The 25,017-nt window shown below is 36.4% G+C and overlaps 1 protein-coding gene and 1 long non-coding RNA gene across 3 annotated transcripts in view; one reads left to right on the top strand and one right to left on the bottom strand.

The window, feature by feature from the left end:
• cnksr1 (connector enhancer of kinase suppressor of Ras 1) overlaps positions 1–25,017 on the top strand; it is a 48,382-nt gene that overhangs the window by 6,140 nt on the left and 17,225 nt on the right. Inside the window, exons 4-9 of the mRNA XM_073869722.1 lie at positions 2,346–2,430; positions 12,139–12,172; positions 15,489–15,616; positions 21,856–21,915; positions 22,548–22,616; positions 24,820–24,939. Of these exons, the coding sequence (XP_073725823.1) occupies positions 2,346–2,430; positions 12,139–12,172; positions 15,489–15,616; positions 21,856–21,915; positions 22,548–22,616; positions 24,820–24,939 (496 nt within the window). The remainder of the gene's footprint in view (positions 1–2,345; positions 2,431–12,138; positions 12,173–15,488; positions 15,617–21,855; positions 21,916–22,547; positions 22,617–24,819; positions 24,940–25,017) is intronic.
• LOC129422511 (uncharacterized) lies at positions 18,917–21,377 on the bottom strand. Of its 2 annotated transcripts, XR_012370600.1 has the most exons (6): positions 21,299–21,377; positions 20,467–20,612; positions 20,058–20,151; positions 19,798–19,917; positions 19,603–19,717; positions 18,917–19,465 (listed from the first exon to the last, which is right to left on the bottom strand). It is a non-coding gene; the product is annotated as an uncharacterized lncRNA (long non-coding RNA). The 2 variants fall into 2 exon arrangements; XR_012370599.1 differs by lacking the exon at positions 21,299–21,377 and having other exon boundaries at positions 20,467–21,292.

Consider the following 25,017-nt stretch of genomic DNA (forward strand, 5'->3'; position numbering starts at 1 on the left):
AACTTAAACATGGAAAAAGTCAGCTCATGATATGTCCCCTTTAACAAATGTTTTTAACCATACTGATATCTCAGATGTCAATATTTGCTGGTTTAAATACCCATGCCAGGTCTCTGTTAAAGCATTAGTTCAGCAAAAAATAAAAATGACCCTATGATTTACTCACCCTCGAGCCATCCAAGATACATATGTCTATCATCTTTTAGATGAAAACAATTTGAGTTATTTTAGTAAATGTCCTGCCTCTTCCAAACTTTATAACAGGGTTAACGATTTTCAAGCCCAGAAAAGTGCATCCACCCTTTACAGAAGTAATCCACTTGGCACCAGGGGTTAATAAAGGACATCTAAGGGGAATCGATGGGATTTTGTAAGAAAAAAATCCATCTTTAAAGCTTTATAAACTATAAACTAATAACTAACTTCCGTTTTTACAACATGGGTACTGGGATTCAAACTGTTTTTTTTTCACACCAGACTCACAAAACCACATTACTGGTGGTATCCAAAATCAGCGCTACATTAAAGGTCTGTGAGGAAGTGGGATTTTGAAAAGGGGAAAACCTGATGGCACACCCGCAGCAGCACTAAGCTTTTTGGTCGCCCAGTTTTTCTCCCATTTACTACCTGTATGCTTGATTTTCTTGTACTATTGCTAGTAATAAGCATGGTCCATTAAAAGATATTTGTCTGTGTAGTGAGCTTTTGTTTTTTGGGAGTAGGGTTGAATTTTTAAGGTTGGAAACTTTCCATGGGAATTAACGGTAATTAGGGATGCACAACGATTAATCGCAATTAATCTATAGCAGAATAAAAGTTTTTGTTTACGTCATATATGTATGTGAACTGTGTATAATAATTATTTATATATAAATATGCACACCTGCATGTATAATTTGAAAAAAAAAAAAAATTATATATTAAGTATTTATATTTGAAGAGTTTCGTTGCAAAACGAGATAAATCCGTTTTTTTTTAATTGTTCAGAAATCTTGTTTTTTGGTTGTGCATTCCAATTAATATCAATTCAACTGCAGTTGGTTTCTTTTGATTTAAACCGTCATAACTTAAAAAATACAGCTAAGTAGCACCATAAAACAAAATAATAACATGATAACATAAACATAATAATAAACATGTTTTGACAAAAATTTAAAAAATGGATTTATCTCGTTTTGCAACGAAACTCTTCATTTATAACATCTAATATAAATTATACATAAATATACAAATATATATACACATGTAAACATTTCTTAAATATATACATGCAAGTTATTATACACAGTTCACACACAGTTCCATTGAGCTATAATTATGAGGCGTGTCTCAACCAAAAAATGCCTCTGCACTCAATTGGATAGACCTACGACCAATCAGAGCAACGGGGTGTGAGACGTATGTTGAATTGACGTATTTGCAGCTTGACCGAACTGCTAGTTATTTTCGCTACAATGACACACACTACAAGTCTGAGTTAGCGAACGTACATCAACACCTACTATGATTACAACATTTCATTTTTATCACATTAAGTCATACAATAAGACTATCTCTTACCATTTGTACATTAGTTGAACTTCATCCACGACGATACCCATTACGTTTGCTTGAAAAATATCGGAGCCTAGCATGTCCCTCCACGATTCCGGGCTTCCGAAAATAAGCTGGCAACGACCGCTAATTATATCCATCTCGTCGTGCACACCGAGTTGCATCGCCGTGATACCCATTTCAGTTGCTTCTTTAACTTGATCCTTCATAAGTGCGACAACTTTTGTCGAATCCCGTAGGAAGGACGGCAAAAACATCAACAAATGCCTTGCTCGCTTTTCTCTGTTCCCCTTTAAAAATCAATGCTCTGTCGATATCTTTTAAAACAGACTCAATGTCAGAATCCACACATCTGATTTCTACCGCGGCAGCCATTTCGTTGTAAACAACAGATTCAACACACGCTCTCTTTGGTGACGTGGTTGATTTACGTTACTGATCATCTGTCCATCATCGTATAAAGCCCGCTTTGACAATTTGATTGGTCGACCAGCTTTGGGTCGAGCATAGTAGCTCCTCAACGGTGAAACCCCAGACCGATCTTCCCGTTTCTCAAAATGTTGTGGGCGGGGCTAAGATCGGCTGGCACCCAGGCTAATAATTTCCTGTTAGGTTTCCAATTTGGAATATTTCCCAAATTCCCCAGATTAAGTTCCCATGGAAAGTTTATGGAAATTTACCGGAAACTTCCCGCCCCTTTGCAACCCTATTTGGGAGTCTGTTGTAAATAAGTTACAAAGTAATAAATTACTTGAATCTCTTTTCAGCCACATTGTGTTTGTCTTTAACAGATACCAGTTTTCACAGCAAACTGGATACACGGCAAGTGAGAAACTGGTCACTCTCTGTAAAGATCTGGACACCACCGTCCATAAGGTAAGCATGTTTACTGTATATCATACTATTTGTGTACTCGCTAGGCTAAACAATTAGTTGGATGAATATTTTGTCTAATTGTTTTGTTTGTTTTACACCTTATAAACACAGACACACTAAAATGCAGACCAGTGCATGTTTTCCATTTTTCCATTACGTCTGTATGAGTTCACTGGTTTCAGCAAAGTCAGGGGAGCTGAGACATTCAGAGAGGACACAGAGAGAGAGAGAGAGAGAGAGAGAGAGCAAAAGAGGAGGGGCATTTAAAGTCAGAATATGAGAAGTGAAAAACATTTGGTCGAGTGTTATTCACCTGTGGTGATCATACAGGAGAGAAGGTCACATGAGATTTACTTTACCAATATAACATCGATCATCTGGACCCAAAACAGTAGGAATTTATTGTTCACCTATGCGACTTTTGACTTTGTCTTGCTCATTTTCTCTCTTTTATGCCACAATTTTTGCTTTAAGCTTATTCACGACAACTGTGGCCTTTCAAGACACCACAAATACACTCACTTTAATAAAAACTAGGGAGCATGAATTGCAAGCATTTTGTATGTTTGTCGCATCTGTAAGCAATGTCTCCCAATATTCGTTATAAACACAAAAGTTTTTGTGTTTATTTGGAAAGTTTCAACTTTAGTGTACTTGCAGTCGGAACAAAATGAACGAAAAATATGTTTTGCACAGGCGTGTCTCTTCAAAATAGTTTTGGACATATGTTTTACGTGTTTTAAATGTGAATCTGAATGGTTGATGATGTGACTCAGTTCCACTTTAAGAGAAAACATCATTGCTAAAGAGGGGAAGGAAAGTGTGTAAATGAGTCAGAAGCTAACTGTGTGTGTATGTGTGTGTTGAAACAATGCGCAATGTGCACTAAAAATGTTCTCATTTGATACTATCAGCTCATTTTTGTCACTTGTCCAATACATACATACATACATACATACACACAACACACATGCACACGCACGCACGCGCGCACACACACAGGGAGTCATTCATCCTCCTGTTTTGTCTGTAAGTTCATTCTCTTAGAGCTGATGGCATCTTTCCCAATTAAAAAGCATTGTTGTACCTCCTGTTTACACTACAAACAACATTCTGTGTGTATTAGGTGTGTAAACGCTTTCCTGTGCAACAGTAAGCGACTCTTTAACCTCAGCAATAAAAGAGGAGTTAATGTACAAACTCACAGTTTGGCCCGTAGGGTTAATGATACGTCTGAGCTGCTGAATGTTTCAGGAAAGCAATTTAAACCATTTTGGGAACGGAAAACATGATTAATTTTCACATAATTTGATATAGTGGTCAGCGGTTACTTGCAATAATTGCTTTTTAAATGCATTTGAAATCATATGAGCATTGCATTTTAAAAGCAAAAATATTTGATGGCCTTGTGATTAGGGTTTTCGTTGCAAATTAGTTTTCAATACTTGTGAGGTTTATGAATTTTACTTGGTCATGTTGGAAATCTACTAAGCATGCAACAGTTTTAAAGTTACGATTCATGTCATTATCAACTAGACATGTGCATTACATTAGACACACATTTCATCATACAATATACACAATACAATGCAAAATACATGTTGCAATACATTTACACATTACATAACTTTTACTATAATCTATAGCAATAAGTATGGTCCAAACAAATAAATTATGCATAGATTTTAAATGAAAAGCAATGGGCAGATGCCTCTTATTGAAGAGAATAATAAGCAGAATGAAAAATAAATCATACATTGAAAATAAATAATTATATTATCAAATCTATGCAGAATTGTTGGTTGTGTAAAAATTTGGCACAAATCATAGAGAAGCCAATGAAGAAACTGTGGCAAATCTGTAAGTGGGACCACATTTCTTAAGTGATATCAAAGTAAGATATTACAGTAAATATAACAAGATTGAGAACCCCATTACTATGGCCCTGTCCCAAATGGCACACTCCGGACTTCCTGAAGGGGGTCGCACACCAGACGCGCTGCGCAGCGCCACGCCATTCTAAAAAGATCGAACACATTGTTTTTTATGAGTATACGCACACTGCCGCCGACAGGTGGCGCCTGTCCGCAGTGCCCAGCTAAGACTCTCAACTTGAAGTTTCTCAACTTGGCGCCACAGAGTGCCACTCACATAGTTTAACAATAAATAACATCATATTTGTCCCAAATCATTAATGATTAACATTGGCTGCTAACGTATATTTTGCATTTTGAATTAGACACTATCTGAATAAGCTTGTGCTATTTAATGTGCACTTCCTGTGTATGATACCTCCAAGTTGTTCTAGAACGCGACTCGACGTGGAGCGGCGCGTCCGGTGTGCGACCCCCTTCAGAGTCCACACTTTGATGACCTCATGTAGTGCAGACTTTAGGGACCCTTGACACGAGTCCACGAGGGTGCACCGGATTCGTATTGTGGGACAGACTCGAGTGGCACGCAGGAAATAGGAAAAGTAGTTGTCCATCAGTGTGAACTCCTCCCATCCGTCGTCTGATTGGTCTGATTGCTTTTTCGCAAGGACTTCTGAGTTGGTAAAGTGTGCGAAGCCTGCTGCAGTGCGGGCTTCGCCGAAGACTGCATCAAGGGTGCATAGGGGCGCTGATGAGCACACTTCAGAGAGTAAAAATTACAAATAGGACACCCTACGGACTCGTAAACTAAGCAAGCACGCGCAATTTAAGGCCACAAGACCGAAAGTCCACATACAGTGTGCCATTAGGAACAGGACCTATGAATACAGGACAAAGCAACGCTCAATATGGCCACTTTGGCGACGGAAGTCCCGCCTTTAAGTTATAATAACCAAACATTCATCGAAAAAGACTGTGATGATTCTTTAGGGGAGGGGCTTTGTACAATCACTTGAGGCACTTTAAACAACCTTAGCGCAAATTGAGCTTACGAAATAAAAGTTATGGTGCAGTCGATGTCAGGTTGAATTGTTGGTCAGAAATATGTTGTTTAATTGTGGTTTTAGCACATGATTTCTTTCCCCATTCATGTTGATACTGTAGGACTTTAGTCTTGTAAGACTTAAATACCTGCCCGGAGGCGTTGCAAACATTGCTGCCTAGTGGCATGACTTTTCTAAAGGGACTTGATGCTCTTCAATAGAATCACACAAATTAGTAATTATGTACCGTCATATGATCAGCCTGTAAGCTCTCAGATCAGAGCAAAAAGGTCACATCACTCTCTGTTAATCATTACAGGAAAAGTTCAGTCTTAACACAAGACAATGCAAAGGTTTCTTGGAATAGACTGTGCATTTTGCTTACTTAATAAGCTGTTGACATTTGAAGAAGCGTTGAGCGACTGAATGTGTGCGTTTCAACAGGTGGGGGGCACCTGAATTTCATAGGACACCATCATCACCTGAAGCCAAAGGTTAACATGTCGTGCAGACATTTCTGGGGATAAACTAGTGTGTGCATTGCTTACTACTGGCGGTATTGCGAGGTTTTAGTGAGCACATGAACAAAAATTGCGTGTCCCCGGGGTTATTACAGATACAGAGGATCATCTTAATAAAGATAAGGTTGTGTCTGTGCATGTTTTGAGTGTGTGTGTTTGTCTATATCGGTAACACTACACCACGAGGTCGGAAAGAATTAGGATTCATTTGTGTAGATAATGAAACAATAATTAGTTTATATTTAAATGATGTTATTTTATGTCTCGTGTGTGTGTCTGTAATGCTTTGCTAATGCAAAACATGCCATGAATCTACATGTGAGAAAGAGTGTAATGAAATAAAAAAGTAGTGAGGGAGTGAAAGAAGGATTAATTAAAGAACAGATGAAAGAGGTGGGAAGAGAGAGAGAGAGAGAGAGAGAGAGAGAGAGAGAGAGAGTATGGGAGGCACAAAGTTAGTGACAGCAAAAAATGACACATGGAGTACAGAAATAACGTAGCCCTATAGATTTAGAGGAAAAGGTCACGCAGATCAGACAGAGGTACTGTGTGCGCTCTTTTTATCTTTAATGCGAATACACTTTTATCTCAACATAATATTTTTGAAGTTCCTTATACACCTCTTACTTTATCACTGTTTGGGCCTTTGTGTATTGTGTGAAAATAGCATCTCAAACGTTTAATTAACTTAAATACATAACATTATACAATATGTGCGCACATGCGTGTGTTGTTTATACCAATGTAATGAGAGGTGTAAATGGATCCACATAGTCACAGCTTCTATTTTAGTATCTTCATTTCTGCTTAAGGTCCCATGACCCACCAACAGAGCATTTGATTTCGCTGTGTGTCTTTGTATACAGTATGATTAAAAAAATGGTCTCTAGCTGTTTGGGGTGGTATCCTTTCAAAAAGTACACATTTGCATCTAAAGAGTTTATATTTGTATCTGAAAGGTACATACATGTGTACCATCTGTACATAATGGTATATATTAGGACCTTTATAAAGGGTACTCCCCCAGTGACAGCTTGTGACCATTTTTACCGTTAACACCCTGGGGTCTGACCATTTTGGGACACTGGCAGAGGTTATGACATGCTTTTACATTTGGTCTTTTTTCAGTTTCTTAAAACATATAGTGGCTTATATCACATAACGCTGTATTCAGCACAAACTGGGCTACAATGATATGTGAGTAACATGTATGTAGATTTTGTACTGTAAATGATGTTTATGCATGGTTAGTAAAAATATATTTTAAAAGTTGCTGTAATAAGGCCAAAGAACACACACTGGAGTACTGGATCTTATAGAGTTTGAATTTGCTACAAAAAGATGTAAAAACCATTTTACCCTTCATTCACATGAAACAATATATTGATTTAACTTTTGTAAGACACTTTTTGTTGTGTAAAGGCATTATTCAAGGGAGTGTCAATGGTCATGAATATTGATGTGATTCACACATTATAGTTGGTTCTGCTTGTGGGTGGGATCTCATTAGAAATAATGAGGTTAGACGGGAGAAACTCGCTTTACTTTCATAAATATTACATAAACAGGCAATATTCATTTAAAATGTAATTAGTTTGTTTAAATGTAGATATTTCAGGCTTTCTTTAGATATATGTACTGTATCCAGTGTTTTAATTATTTCAAAGATTATGGGGGTCCCCTAGCTAAGCCCCCCCCCCCAGTCATTATAGGTTCGCCAAGATGTGATCCTGGATTTTTGTTGGTCCTGAGTCAATGTTTTAATCAAAGAAACCCCAAATGATCCTTAACATATAGTTTGAGAAGAATTTTTAAAAAGCCCCTAACCCTAAAGATAATAACTAAACATAATAACTAAACGCAGAGACATTGCGAACTGACAATTGTCATCTATCAGTTCCTCCAGAAAGCAGCGTGAGGCGCACTTGAGAGTTTACATTTATTTTAGGAGGTCTGGTTCCACCCCAGCCCCCCTCAATTCGAAAACTGTATGTATCATGTTTGTGTGACAAGTATTCGCGAGGTATCAATTGATTTTTGTAACGTGCTTTGAGAAACAGTTGCCGGAGACAGAGACGTCTGTAAGACACCGTGTTAATTTATTTTATTTGACAAAAACACAAACATTTGTCGTTTTTGTGAAATTACACAAATAAAAGTAGACCGTTCACAGTTTCAAAAGATGTCTTACATGTAATTGTTTAATTAATTGAATGATGGGAGTATTTTAAGTGACTCTGCTTGAGAAAACAAGACCCCTGGGAGTTAAAGAGCCCCTATTTCATTGCTAAAAAACAATGTTATTTTGTGTTTTTTGTATAATACAATGGTTTGCATGGTTTATGGTTCCAAAAACACACTAATTTCCACATACCATATACTGTAAAAAAATTCCGTAGAAATTGCAGCTGGGTTGCCGGTAATTTACCGTAGATTTAAATTAAAAATAAAATTTTGTTCAAAGTTAAATGAATATTAAACATTTACAAGTCTTTGTCTTTACAGAGTAAAACTAAAAAAACAGGATCAAGCAAAACATTCTGGGAAACATAATCTGAAGCAAAAAACAGAAAAAGGTTGATGATGATTTCTGGTTCCCAGAATGCTTTGCATGAGGCTGTTATTGTATAGTTTTATTCTGTAAAGATAGAGACTTGTTAATGTTTAAAATTTATTTAACTTTGAACAGACTCTTGCCAGTGAATAACACATTTAAATCTACGGTAAATTACCGGCAACCCAGCTGCAATAACATTGCAATTTCTTTGGAATTTTTTTACAGTGTACATTTTTGTAGCTCTAGATTTCACTCTTTTCCTGAAACGGACTGATTTTGTACAAAACTAATCGATTTGAAAAGCGTTGTGTCCCTGATTGGCCAGCTAATCTGCTTGTTGTGATTGGCCTAAATACCTCTGATGTCATCTGGAAATGTGACACTCCTTGTTTAAAAGAATCTTGATAATGTCGGTCTTGTCTACATCACCAATCCCAGTAAGTAAACCGTTGCCTACAATCTGTGTGTTGATTGAGATTTATGTTGGAGACGATAACTCGTGTCATTGTTTACTTTGGGTTATGTACCTTTTGCATATCGTTCACATGATATACACTTACACAACAAAAGAAAATTTAAAATTGAGAATCGGACCATAGGTGCCCTTTAAACCTTGTTTTTGTTTCGCAGCTATTTACTGTACTAAACATCAAATGCTTTTGCAATGCTTATGTGGAGTTAAATAGTTAAATATCACTTCAATAATGGACTTTTAGTCCTGAAAGAAGAAAGGGATAGGACATGAAATAACACAGTGGACTAGATACAGAACATAGAAGTATTTTGTCAAAGGGAAAGACTCTTTGTGTTGAAAACAGAGGTAATGATCATTATCAGCGAAAAATGAGGAGCTTTGTTGAGGACTCGAGGATAACAAGGTAAAATGTTTTGAGCTGAATAAAGCTCTTTTGTGTGAATTCTTCCATCTCAATAGAGCTAACAGAGCAGGACTGAAGAGAAAATAATCATCAGGTGTATCACAAAGATCTCACATCTGTTCTTTCTTTCTTTCTTCAGTCAAGCCTGCCTGTCTAGGCATCTTTTTATAGCTTTTATCTTAAAAGTTAGATTTAAAGCAGTGTCAGAAAGAAAATCATCTCTCAGCAGCTTTCTGTGCTTCAACCGTGTCATGACGACCTATAAAAAGACAGTCTTGACACTTTTGTTTGACAGGTGTAAATATGATTCTGAACTGGATGTAAAGACATAAATAATGTCTACGTCTATGTGATTTTGAGTCCTGTTTGACCTCACCAGCCTGTCGGTCCATCCATTTTTACATTTACATCTGTTTCCATGACAACAACACATATTATATACCTCTTATTAAATTATATGGTTTTCCAATCACCGCAAATAAGCAGAAAATTACTTTTGAAATCAGAATCGGACACTGCCAAGCACAGGCTTATATTACCTTGCTTTTCTCAGTTGCTTTTATGTCTAGACCTGAAAATCATACAATTAACAGCCAACCCAATGCCAGGTGTTGGTTGTCAGGGTGTTGCTATGCAGTGGATAAGCTTTTCTCATTGTTTTTAGCACATTGCTAAGGGACTCTTTGTGGTTGTTTTGGTGTTTGCCATGTGGCCAAGTAAAAGTGCATACTAGGTCCCTGTGCTATTCAGGTCCCTGCCGTATCACTCAGGTCCTCTTTCAGTGTAATGCCTTTTAGTGCTCCTGTATAATGTAGCTCAGTGGTAGAGCATTGCGTTAGCAGTGAAACAGTCATGGGTTTGAACCACTGATCTATGTAAATGACTGGATTGCACATAGAACGCTTAAGTAACAGCGTGAGGTGAAGCCAGCGCAGAGTTCGAGAGGCCATCTTGGTATACCCAACCGGCAGAGGGCGTCATTGACTTGCATTCAATATCATGATCTAAATTCACCCGGTTTACAGCATATCAGTCACACAAGATAAATTTTAGGATGTGTGTACGTAAATTAATTGTTAATTCTGATGTTACTTTCCATTTTTAAGTTTTAATCGGGCAGGATAATGGATTTATAAAAAAACGTTAAGATGAGAGTAGCTGTGTCTGAAACCGCTACCTATCCACTATATAGTGCACTATATCGAGTGTCGGCCATTTTGTAGTGGTGTCCGAAACCTGAGTCAACAACTTCATTCCCTACATTCATTCACTACTTTTTACCCACAATGCACTCAGATTTTGAGGGTACATTCGATGTACACTCGTTCACTCATATTTCCCATGATGCAACGGGAGACGAACGCGTAACTTGAATCAGCTGAAGGATACTGACAGTAAACACCAAACATTTTCTTGTTGTCAGTTATTTTCTACTTTTTGAAAATAAACAAATGAAAAATAATTGCGTTATCTTTTATTTAAAATCTAATAAACCAATAAACCCCAAGAAGCAGTGGGTTACCAGTGCATTTTATAACAGCTAAGGGGCGTTGTTAGGCACGACCCCCTTGGCTGTTACAAAATGCACTGGTGGCCCAACGCTTCGAGGGGTTTATTGCGTTTATAAAACGGTTACTTCATATGCATAAAGTTAGCGGGATTTTATAAAATAAAACACAAATAAGTTGTAATTATATTAGTATAAATATTACTCTTCCGCCAAACAAAGTAGTTCCTCAGAATCAAGTGTGACTGAAACAGAGCGCAGTTCACAAACAACACAGACGCAGTAAAGATACAATGAAAATATGATTAAAGACGGTGGTGTTTATTTTATAAATCACCATTCATCTAATTTATACATTAACATTTATATTGTGCTGTTGAAGTGATGATCAAATATGCTTGTAAGCATATGCTGAACTCTTTCCCCGTCAGCGTTTTTTTTTAAGTTGCCACCCGGTTTTAGTTTAATGCCTTACAGAAAAATTATCTTCTTTAAATAAACATAAATATAAAATGAAAGAACAGACCATCCGCTTTCAAACAACAACAACAACAAGAGAGCGATCCCAGAACATTTACGGGACGCGTTTGTGTTCATACAGAAGCCACTCTGCCAATTTTACGGAAATTTTCATGGACCAAAGTGCTGTGTGAATGGGGTTTATGTTTCTCTCTGATACAAGAGGAAGTGACACACCTGTTTAAAGTAATGAGAAGTGAGCTATCAGTGTGTCACACACACAAACCTGCCACATAATCCTTCAGCTGTGTTTCAGGTTATATTAATGCAATAGTCTGTACTTGTATGCCTTAGACAAACTTTCATTTAGATTTCATTAAGCTAACACGAACGCATCTGAAGTTAAACATGATATTATTTGTTTTAGTTATTTAAATTGAATTTCATGGCTGAATGAGTTGTAACTTTGAATCTTCGCTTCAGTGTTTATATAAGATTTGACTCATCGGTAAATCAGGATGAATCCCAGTATATTGTCTCATCCTTAACCGAGTCTGTTGGCACTAATCTTTTAATTAGCTTATGATCTACATGTTCCGGTTAATTCTTTCCACCTTACTGAATGTGTGTGCGTGTGTGAAGGAAGAGAGGAAGAGAGTTGTCCTGTTCAGCTCTTGTTGTAGTTCAGTTTGGCTTAAACCATCTGAGGTTTGTTTGTTGAATGTTAGCGATGTGTAGTGTCAGGATCATTAGAGGGTTTTCATTTAACTTAATGAGCAGAATCGACCCGGGCGTATGTGGAGTTACATTGACTTCTCAGTGGGTGGATGCTTTTAGTAAATGTTCTTTCTATCTCTGTTCCCCTACAGGAGACCGCTGTGTTTGAAAAGGAGAAGGACGTCATCTCTATAGTAAGAGATAATTGATTATATGTTCTTACATGTTGTTTTACTTTCAATGGCTGTATTTAAACAGCAGCAGATTATGGGCCCTATTTTAACGATCTAAGCGCCTTGTCTAAAGCGCACAGCGCAACGTGTAAATGGGCGTGTCCGAATCCTAATTTAACGACGGGAAAAATGGTTTGTGCGCCGAGCGCATGGTCGAAAAGGGTTGGTCCTATTGTAATGGGAGTATTTTGGGCGTAACGTGCAGTAAACCAATGAGAGTCTCAGCTCTCATCCCCTTTAAAAGCAAGTTGCGCTGGCGCTATGTCTAATCCCTATTTAGATGACGAACTTTGTAAACTGAAAAACTAAGCGGAGGAAGAAGATCCCCAGTTTAAGATTAATGTTAGATAATCGTGTTGTTTTTCACTTGTATTAAAATTGTTATTTTTTTATTAAAACCTTTAAAACCCGTTTTCTTTTAGTCATGGAAGTAAAAAACCAGGCTTGTAATTGCTTTAAATGTATGGCTATCCAATATCATCAAAAAATAATTTACAAGTATGTAAGATAAGGTTTGTACTCTAAAAATACTTTATTTGTAACAAACAGGAGATAAAGAATTTACAAACGGCTCTATGCGCGTTTCAGCACTTTGGACAGCGTTTTTTTTAGCAAAGAGTTTTTTTTTAAGCATTATTAAAAAATGTTTCTCATCTCACCATATCCGCAGGTACAGAGTCATCATATACAATAAATCCGTGAGGTAGCATTTAAAAAAACATTTAAAAACAGATGCATTTGTTTAAAGCAAAGCATTTATTTACTTACCAGTCTACAGGTGAAGCAGCTCTTTGCGCCTTCAAACGTCTCATAATTAGTCCTCATTTATGTCCAAGAGATTCAATAATAATCTTTTACATTCAATCCTTTAATCTTTCATATTTAAAAGCATTTTTGTGCTGCTGCGCATTCATGTACTTTGTGATAAGCAAACCCGCGTTGTCCTCCCGTTTATAGGCGCATACAAATGCGCTCTTTAAATAACATAAAACACATTGCGCCATTGACTTTAGACCAGGTTTTTGTTGGTCAATGGCGTAGTCTATTTTAGTTGCCTCAAAATAGCAACGCGCCAACGAAGCGCCTGAACACACCTCGTTTTCAGACCAGAACGCCCATGGGCGCAAAAGGGGGCGCAAATGCATTTGCTATTTAAACAACGCAGCGCTAAACGTGAAAATTAGGGTGGAAACTAGCGAAAGACACTTGCGTCGCGCATTGCGCTGGGTGTAAGATAGAGCCCTATGGGTGTCAATTTGTTGTGACGTTTAATTAAAGAGCACAATGCTAAAAACAACGTTATTTTGTGTATTTGCATAATACAATGTGTTCACGTGGTTTATGGTTACAAAAACACATTATTTTCCACATACTTCGGGATATTGCCGGAAGTAGTAGGTCATCCGGGTACTTTTCGCCTACTGTTTTTCGAATACTATGAATTCGGACGTACTACTCGTTAGGGCTGCACGATTAATCGAAAAAGAATCACAATCTCGATTCATACATGCACGCGATTCTCTTTGTAAAGGACGGCGATTCTCTTGCATGTACAGTATTTTCCTGTATTCAGATACTGCGTTCATGTATTTACATTACAACAATCCAGATGTTATGTCAGTTAAATTTGCTTACACTCACGCAGTGTAAAACCAAACCCATATTCATTCACCAATCAGACCCGATCGTTTCTCTCCTCTCATTTGCGGCATTTGGCTGTCACTCGCGTGACCTGAAACAAAGCCGCAAACCTAAACACATAGATTTACTTGATGGATTTGGAGCGGCAATTTTCAAACAAATGAGAGGAAAAACGTGCGCCATTGAGGAAAATCCTGGTGGCAACGGAGAGAGTGACGATGCAACAATATTGGTTAAAAAAAAGGCAAGGAAATAAGTTACCTCTGGCCGTTTTTCAATTGGAAGGCTGCAGCCTCCGTAGGTCTCATATGCGGGCTGCATACATCACCGAGCCTGGTTTAACTTAACTGAGCATTACATTTGCAAGTCATAAACGTATTTCAACAATTAACGATTAACTAAGAACAATAATCAACTTTATAATTGTTAATATTCTGAAATAAGACTGTCTTCATGGCGTATCCAGAAGGCTGCAGAGAAACGGGCTCTGTATCTTCGTTTAGTTCCTTAAAGGTTTCGTGTTTTTAAAGTTTTAAGGTTGACCAGTTTGATTAAAATAAAAAGCACCTGTGTTTTTTGTACAAGTACTTTTATTTATTAGTGTCAACATTCTATTGTTTATGTTTAACAGCTAACAAATTTTAAGTTACTGTGGCCGGTTGCATAAAACTTTAAGACTAGCTTTAAAAGTTAGTCATAAATTTTTTTCTTCGAGACTGATCATAACTGTTTTAAGTATGTTACATAGAAAGGTAGATTGGTCTAATTTAAATCCAAATAATAAGACTGATTAGCCCTAACTAATTGCTAGTTAGTCAGAATCATACTTAAGACGCAGTCTTAACGTCATGGCTATGTTTATGCAACCGGCCTCTGATCTTCTAAAATAAGGAAAAGAGACTTTGAAGACACTTTATTATAACTAAAAGTCCGGTGTAGCACATTTTTGTTACTTGAGTGCAATAATTTTTTATTTATTTTTTTAAATATGAGAATCGTTTGAGACAATCGGGATCTCAATTCCCATGGAGAAAAATCGTGATTAACATTTTAGCACAAATCGTGCAGCCCTACTACTCGTCTCACCTACTACTTTTCGCCTACTATATAGTATGGAAGTAGGCGGTTTCAGACGCAGCCATAGACTACTTAGGCTGTATGTCTGATGCAGGTGGAATTATGATAATGACCGTCATGTCCACGTCAACCGCCCCAGGAAGTAAACTGTTGCCTACAATCCGTGTCTTTGTTGTAGTCCAACAAAAGAGTTTTACTCTGGAGACAATAACTCGCGTCATCGTTTACTTTGGCGTTTGTACCTTTTGCATATCGTAAACATGTAGTAATACACATTTACACACCAAAGGAAATGTAAAATCGTGAATTGGATGATTGGTGCTCTGTAATATTCAGTTTCCCCTAATGTGCAGGAGGATTTTTCTCTTATTCATTCTTATAATGTTTTGTCTTTATATTGCTTTCTTGTTTATGTCAGTATGTCCATCATCAAGCCTTATTACTTCAAAGATGATTTTTTTTCTCATTTAACCACCACCTCCCTCTCTCTCTCTCTCTCTCTCTCTCTCTCTCTCTCTCTCTCTCTCTCTCTCTCTCTCTCTCTCTCTCTCTCTCTATATGCCGTCAGTTCACAGCAGTGTGTGATGAGATTTTGACACAGTGTCCATCGTCTCTTCTTACTCATACTGCACAGCTGGAGAGTGTCGACCTGGTCCCTGTCTCACCAGGAGACCAAGTGGTAATTTTTTTCACTTATATCTTTTTTAACCTACTCAATTTTTTTGGTTTTCAGCTGCAAGTAGTTCTCTAAGCTTAAATTCAAGTTTTTGTGGGTTTGTGGATAATCGTTGTGTTAAAACAACACATTTTGTGTCTAGTTAAGGATAACATATCTTGTGTTGTCTGTTTTATTTATTTGAACAGAAGATCAACACATAATGTGTTACTTAGCATAACATAAAACATAATGTATGTAAAAAATAAATTAACACATCCTTTTATAGAGTGTACGGATTAATCTTTTTAGCAAATGTCAAAAGTGCTCATTGTAAAGTTTGTCAGTCTTTCAACAAAGGACAAACCACTTTATAATAGAAGTGCATTTGTATTACATATTTAAGAACACCTATGCTATAAAAAACTTGATAGGGGGTTTCCAGGACAGGGCTTATTTTAGTCCCAGACTGAAATGCGTGTTTAAGCTGCCTTAATTTAAAAACATCTTGCTCTGACATATATTGACATACATCAGTGCCATTATTTTATATCAAGATGCACAGCAGTAATGTTTTATAGCTAAAGTAATAATAGTCAGTGAAAAAAGGTCTTGCTGGGGCCTGGGAGAGACCCATCTCTAGTGTTTCAAAAAGGAGGGATTGTGGGATAATGAATAAGGTCTATATTTTGATGTGCTGCACCTGCATAGAAATGTGAATGGTTCAGGCTTTAAAATTGCTCCATGAATTACTGACGATTGATTATTATGCATGCAAATATGACTCCTTATATACTAACAGGAAGTGAGTCAGCGAAAATGAATGCTGTTCAGGTCATGCTTACGAACTTACTGAAATATGATATTACAGTACAAGGCACAATCTGTAATCATTTTTGTTGTTTTTAATGTCACTGACATTAAAGGATTACTCCACTTTCTTAAAAAAAATCCAGATAATTTACTTAGGATCGGAGAGGATCTAACAAAACATTTGCATTTAAAAGTGAAAATGGCACTTTTTTGCTCCCACCCAAATAGAGGCATTTTGGACATGCAATAATAAATTATCTTTAGGTGATCAAAATTACCTTTTAGATCAAAGCTGAAGATTCACAGACACATTCTAGACACGCCTGAGACTTATATTACATCTTGTAAAAATGGGCATAATAGGTGACCTTTAATGCAAAAATCTTACATATTGTGCCTTTAATGTAGCAGAAAACATTAGGCCAGTCGTAACCATTACTTTCCCTTTGTATTATCCTCTGTGAGACACAGTGATTTAAATGGCAGGAGATCTGAATGTTAACTTGAATATTAAAGTCGAGAAGAAATGAAGTTTTATGAGAAAAACATTCCTGGATTTTTCTCAATTTAATAGACTTTATTGGACCTCAACAGTTTGCAGTTTCAACACAGTTTCAAAGGGCTTTTAATGATCCCAACTGATGCATAATGTTCTTGCAAAATAATTGTCATTTTCGGCAAGAAAAATAAAAAATATGCACATTTGACCACGGCTACTCGATTTGCACCGGACGTGTGGCGCGCCGGCACGACCTCACGTAATGCATAACCACATACTTTACAACAACGTCGAAACGGTCCTCTTTCTCCACACTTGTAAACACTGGGACAATAGTTTTGCATACGTCATGCGTGACCTTTTGACGTGCTTACACATTACGTGGGGTCTCGTTGATGCGTTGCACGGCTGGTGCAGGACGAGAAGTTGTGGTGTAAAGGTTCACTTTTTTTCATCATTTTGCAAGACCATTATGCCTCGGTTGGGATCGTTTGGAGCCCTTTGGGGCTGTGTTGAAACTGCGGGCTGTTGAGCTCCAATAAATTGGGAAGAGTCCAGGAATGTTTTCTTCGGGAGGCTTTATTTCTTCTCGACTGAACAAAAAAGTAACCATCAACATTTTGGATGACATGGGGGTAAGTAAATTATCTTGATGTCTTTGTTAGCACTTTGTAGCGCTAATAAGGCTAAATATGAAGAGTTTTATTGCAAAACGAGATAAATCCATTTTTTAACATTTTTGTTATCATGTTATTATTTTGCTTTATGGTGCTACTTAGCTGTATTTTTTAAGTTATGAAGGTTTAAATCAAAACAAACCAACTGCAATTGAATTGATATTAATTGGAATGCACAACCAAACAACGAGATTTCTGAACAATAAACAAATGGTGGTTATCTCGTTTTGCAACGAAACTCTTCATATACTATTGTCCCGGTCTGTATTTACAGAAATCAGATTTATTTTTAACAAAAAGTGTCACTGTTTGTAGTAAGGGAGTGAGGAGCTGTAGCTCATTTGCATTAAAAGGTGAAAACGGCACTTTTTTGCTGCCACCTAAATAGGGGTATTTTGTACATGCTATAATGAATTTTCTTTAGGGAATTTTAAGCTGAAACTTCACAGACACATTCTTGACACACCTGAGACTTATATTACATATTGTAAAGATTTCCATAATAGGTGACCTTTAATGCAAAAATCTTACATATTGTGCCTTTAATGGAGCAGAAAACATTAGGCCAGTCGTAACCATAACTTTCCCTTTGTATTATCCTCTGTAAAACACAGGGATTTAAATGGCAGGAGGTCTGAATGTTAACATTAACATGAATATTATAGTCGAGAAGAAATGAAGTTTTATGAGGAAAACATTCCTGGATTTTTCTCAATTTAATAGACTTTATTGGACCTCAACAGTTTGCCGTTTTAACACAGCTTCAAAGGGCTTTAAATGATCCCAACTGACAAGAAGTTGTGGTTTAAAGGTACACTTTTTTCTTCATTTTGCAAGACCATTATGCCTCGGTTGGGATCATTTAGAGCCCTTTAAAGCTGTGTTGAACCTGCAAACTGTTGAGGTCCAATAAATTGAGAAAAATCCATGAATGTTTTCTTCAAAAAACTAAATTTCTTTTCCATAATACACAGCAAAATCACTGGTGTTAAAATAACACCCACGGTGTCAAATTTAACACCGGCAAAGTGTGTATATGTGTCCACACTACACTGTGTTAATTTAGTCAAAAGTGTAGTGTTAATTTAACAACACCCCTTATATGTTAATTTAACACTCAATATTGTTAAATTTTACACTTTGTTCAACACTATTCATTGTTGTTTCCACACTACACTGGTGTTGGCACAGAAATACAGTGTTAAAAATTAACACTCCTAATTTAAGGTCAACACCAGTGTAATGTGAATTCAACAATGTTAAGTGTTAAAATACTGAGTAATAGCCACTTTTGTTGCTAATGGGTTGTTTCTTTAAAAGAAAAATGACAAGAAATATTGCAAAACCTCTTTTTATTAAAGTACATCACATTTAATATTTACATTGATACACACAACACTTTGCATTTAACACTGCTTATTTAAATACCTCAGCTACAATTAGAAACAGAATACAATATGGAATAATAAAAGTTATCTTATACCACAGCGCAGTGACATGAAAACCACTTATTATAAAGTCTTTAATAAATCAAATGAGAGTTAAAAAAAATTAGCCACCCTACTCAAAACTTGAACATTAAAATACATCCAATTATCTTATTGGCAAGCAGAAATGCTTATCCTTCACAATACTAAAGATTTTTCCATAACAAAACAGACATTTCAATTCAAAAGACGTTTCATTTTTCTTAAATACGTTCCAACCTGGTATTAAGTTCTGTAGTTGTTTTACTCATGATGTAGTGGAAGGCTGCATCAGTGGTCTTCATCATGCAGGGAATGGCTTTTTGGTCCAGAATGATGCAAAAATTCTGTTCCCAACGCAGAGCAGGCAGGGCTGTGCTGATTCATTCCCCTCAAAGCATGGATTGATGCTCATCACCTAAGTGTTTTAAAAGAGTGTATTTGATGAATGTATTTGATGTGTATTTATGAACTTGTATGCATTTACATGGGGTGAACAATGCAAGCAAACTAACTGCTGAATAAATAACTAGAACAAAATACCAAAAAACTTACACAGCACAATCAGTAGCTTCAATTGCACATTGACCCTCTCCAGTCTTTCTTCCTTTCACAAATGAAGGCAAGAGGTGAATGAGCCAGGGAAGAGCTGCCACATAACTGTCCCGTCCTAGCAAAACACAATTTAAACACCATGAGTATACAGTTAAACCTTAAAACCGTAAAAGTAGCAAACCCATGTACACTTACCATATTTAAACTCCTGTTGACCAGACAGAGGGGCATCCATATCTTCATCAGGATGTAGTCTGCAATTATCCTTTAATTGTTGTATGTTGGCTATTTGCAATACATCACCTCAGCATATTTCTGCAGATTTTCAAAGACAAAAAGAGTCAAGAAAATACCAAAAAGGGTGCAGTTTTAACCGTTATTTGAATCAAAATCATCTCAGTATAACAAATCATGTTAGAGACAGTGTACAGTACTAATGTACTCTGTGTACTCACATAGTTGGTAAGCTCTTATCCTCCAAACTGGGTTAAGAAATAACAGTTCCAGAATTCATGGGTATGCCGTATTCAAATATAGTCTGGTAGGGTCCTATCACAAAAAAATGACAATAAAGACTCTGAAAACTCAACATTCTTATTATATTAAAAACAGCACTCAAGACAATGTGAATCTTCAATTATACATTTTCAAAACAGTAATCAATTTGATTGCTATTTAATATGATATCAATAGCAAAACGATGTATGAGAAGATAATATATTTTTATTAAAGTTGGCAGCAGGTCATGTCACTTTCTTGCCTGATTAATAACCATAATATGTACAAAACTACATATACTAAAAAGATTGGTTAACTGTTCAGTTATGTCAAATAAAATGATTTATATGTATAAATGAAACTTACCTTCTGTAATGAATTTATATAAGTATTAGCAGTTGTTTCTCATTGGAAGTCATCCATGTCAGGTCTTCTTTAATAAACTGCCCTAAAAACAGCATCTCTTCTGAATGATTTGAAGCACTCAGTGTGTACTTTCACCAAACTAGCATCTATAATGACAGAAAAACAAATGTTCGCCATACACGTTTTACACTTTCATATGTATTTGCTATTTGCATCTGTCTGACATCTAGCGCCACGAAAAGCTTACAACACACAATGCATCCAATCTGTGCATATTCTGAGGTAAAATGAATTGTTGGTTTGGCGATATTTTCCCTGTTTGCATACATCTAAAAAAAAAAAAAACACATGAGGATGCGGTTGCGGTTTTCTCCGTGTTTTTCATTCATTTGAATAATTAACCGATATCCGTGCACTCACGTGCATGTAAACGACCTCGTTAACTCACGGTATCTAGCCTATATGATTACCTCATAACGAGCATCATATGGTGAATAAACGAGCTTTCATTTAAGTTAACTTAATTTCATACCTTCAATTTGTAGTGCATGTCGCGTTTTATCAGGGTTCAATTCTTACATTCATTCATATCTCCTGTTAATATTATCCTTCTTGGTTCAAACTTTTAGCTAGAAGTTTAACTTTATACCAAACTAACAAGGGAACAACGTAACACAAGGTAGCTCTGATTAAACTGAACCAAATAACGAACAAAGGGGAAATAAAATGGGAAAAATATCTTATTTAGGTTTTTTGGCAAATGGCTGCGTAGAGTCAGACAGAGAAATAACAGTTTAATTTAGCTAAACCAAGTGAATATTATGAGATTTACCTGCTCTCTTCAGTCCTCCTCTGAAAGAAAATGGCGGTAAAATCCCTGACAGGATGGAAATGTTTAGTGGAGGCGTGGCTTGATTTACACCGCTCAGAGTGAAATCTGATAACACCCTTGTTTTACACTGACACTGTCATGGATATAACACTGGCCTAGCAATGGCAGTGTTATTTTATTACCAGATAGTGTTAAAACAGCATCAACACTGTGTATTTAACACCATCCCTGAAAATTTAACACTGGTGATTTTGCTGTGTAGGTGACCTTTAATGCAAAAATCTTACATATTGTGCCTTTAATAGAGCAAAAAACATTAGGCCAGTCGTAACCATTACTTTCCCTTTGTATTATCCTCTCTGAGACACAGTGATTTAAATGGCAGGAGGTCTGAATGTTAACATGAATATTAAAGGTGACTAGCAATTTCTATGGATTAATTAGCAGCAAAGGTTCTCAGCTGCCTTACATAAGCCCAAATCACACCCATTGAAATGCAGCTTAGCTGCGGTCAAAGACATTCTTGGCTTGATATGCACATTATTTCTTTCACATAGGGTATTGAGATCACCACCACAGGATCCAGAAATCATTTTGTTACTGGAACACCAACAGAGGTAGGACAGGTTAATGGTACACCAGTACTTCTTAATTTAAAATACATACGTCTTAATGTAATTTCATATATTCATTCAGGGAGGCTTTTAGTGTTTTTTCTAGCATAAAACATGATATGTGACTGGGTGCATAAAGCCTATTTAGAATACTGGTTTATGCCTTTAATTGGCAAACCTTAAAAATACATTTTTCATTAGAATTGACAGCATATATTTCATAGACTTTAAGCTAAATGTCCTCCTAATAAATTAGAGTAGTTTAAAGGAGTTACCTCGAGATGAAAATTATAGGTTTGAATCATTGTTATATCTACTTGGGAACTTGGTTTTTCACACATGCTGTTTATTTTAAACCAAGCCAAATTGCAATTCATAAAGCGGTCGCCCTCCATCCTCCTTGTATTCATAATATCAGCTCTGACATTTCCTTCCACCTGTCATACGAGTGGAAATGTCATACACATCTTGAGCAACATGAAGGTGGGTAGATGATGACAGCTTAAAGCCAACTATCCGTGGAAGGTGCAATTGACGGAAACAAACAAATTTAGATATTTGGCAACATCTTTTGGTACGGTAATTGTTCAGTTTTTGTGTGGTGGTGGTTTATCATTTTGAATCCTGTTTTGCAGTCAACCACAGAAGTGTGTGAGAAGATCTTAGCTGGAGATGAGGTCCTTCAAGTCAACGGTCAAACAGTGGTGAGTGTCCACAATTTAGTGCTGATTATGGTTAACAATGCCGCTAATATGACGGGTTATTTACATAAAGACTGCTGTAAGAAAGAAAATTAGACAGGATACTAATGAGAAGGACTGAACTCCTGTTTAGCACAGCCAGACACATTTGGTCATTTGATAACCTGCCCGCTGGTGCAGATGTCTTCGACCACTAAATTGGATTGTTAATAGTGCTTTCCACTGTCCTATATTAATACAAGAAGAAGAAATGTTATTTAAAAGAAACTGACTAATCTTAAACAGACTGAATATGATGCTTCTTAACATATTGAATGCAACAGAGTTTTCACAAAACATATTTTTTGTCAGACATTATTTTATTTTGTTCTATCAGATATAACAAGTATTATCTCAGATTTGTGACCCTGTCTGTTAAATTTAGGCTAAAGTCTCAATATATAATAATAAGATTTGGACCATCAAAGTTTGATTTCAATCTTTGACATGAGCTCAGTCAATATTAAAGATATCAAGGTTATATTTTCACACAGAAAGTTCCTTACATTATGTAGGATGACTTTGTTATTTATGTAAATGACAAAAAATGACTTAAGCTGGACTTTAGACCCACATCATATCATATAATATCATAACTACATATTATGTATTGCAAATATGATTTCCACTAAATATTTTTCTTATACTTTATATTAGGTAGAATGTCTCTGTTTGGTGATCATCACAATAAAGTGTTAGTAGATAATTTAAGCAAACAGTCTATTAAAGGGGACATATCATGAAAATCAGACGTTTTCCATGTTTACGTGCTATAATTGTGTCCCCAGTGCTTGTATCAACCTAGAAAATATGAAAAAGATCAACCCAGTTACTTAGTTTTGGTAAACCATTCTCTGCAAGCATGAGAAAAAAATAGGTCATTGAAATCTGGGTCCCCTTGTGATGTCAAAAGGGGATAATACCGCCCCCTAATCTGCACTATCCAACCACGGCACTGCCATTTAGTACAGAGATTAGCTCATTTGCATTTAAAAGGACACACCCAAAAATGGCACGTTTTTGCTCACACCTTCAAAGTGGCAATTTTAACATGATATAATAAATTATCTACATTTAAAAATACTTTGCTGCCTTAAAATTTTTTGTTAAATCAACTCAGATTTACAAGTCATGTCAACAGAGATGAGTTGTCACAACTTATAAAATATAGTTTAGAAAAGTCAACTTAAAAGTTATAACAACTCACCTGTAGTTATATCAACTCATTTCTAGTCAAGATAAATAATAGTTAGTTAAAATGACTTGTGAATCTGAGTTGATTCAACAACAAAAAAGTATTTTTTACAGTGTATATGATATTTTAAGCTAGAACTTCACATATGTACTCTGGTGACAGCAAATCTTTATTTGACATCTTAAAAAGTCTTGTGAAATGTCCCCTTTAATACTTTAATGATTGGTAGTTGACAAGAAGTGGCAAAGTTACTTACAGTTAGTCAAATGTGACCCTGGACCCTACAAAACAAGTCATAAGTAGCACGGGTATACAGTATTTGTAGCAATAGCCAACAATACATTTTAGGGGTCAAAGCTATACATTTTTTATGCCAATAATTATTAGGATATAAAGTAAAGATCATGTCCCATGAAGATATTTTGTACATTGCATACCATAAATATATAAAAATGTAGTAATATGTGTTGGTAAGGACTTCACTTGGACAACTTGAAAGACGATTTTCCCAAGATTTCGATTTTTTTTTTTTTTTGGCACCATTGGATTCCAGATTTTTAAATAGTTGTACCCTGGCCAATTATTGTCCTATCCTAACGAACCATACATCAATGAAAGCTTATTTTTTGCGGTCCAGGGTCCCAAAGTGGACTATTAAAGTGTTCCCAAACAGTTTGCTAAATATAAATAACTTAAACAGTGGTAGGTAAATGCATTTGTTAAAGGCGGGGTGCACGATTTTTGAAAAACGCTTTGGAAAAGGGAGTCGGGCCGAAACATACTTGTAGCCAATCAGCAGTAAGATCCATGTCTATTTACCAACATCATTGTCGTATGTTTGGGGCGGGTCTATCAAAAGAAGGCCCAGATTCTATTGGGGTAGGGGCGTGTTTGTTTAGGTGATTTCAAATTTCAACATTGGTTTCAAAGATCATGCCTTTAATGCAATGTATATTGTTAATGCAATTTCAGATTGGCTGGAGTAGAGAAAACCTTGTTAAAAAACTTGAGGAGAATCCAAGTGGAGTCACTCTGGTTTTAAGGAGGCTTCCAGTGTTCCTGAACCGAAAGGAGAGCCGAGCCAAGTCTGAGGTACAGACACACCGTTAAAGGGATAGTTTACTGAAAATAACGAATTACCCTGTGTAATTTTCTTTGTTCTGATGAATA

This window comes from Misgurnus anguillicaudatus, chromosome 7, assembly GCF_027580225.2.
Source record: "Misgurnus anguillicaudatus chromosome 7, ASM2758022v2, whole genome shotgun sequence".
Taxonomy (NCBI): Eukaryota; Metazoa; Chordata; class Actinopteri; order Cypriniformes; family Cobitidae; genus Misgurnus; species Misgurnus anguillicaudatus.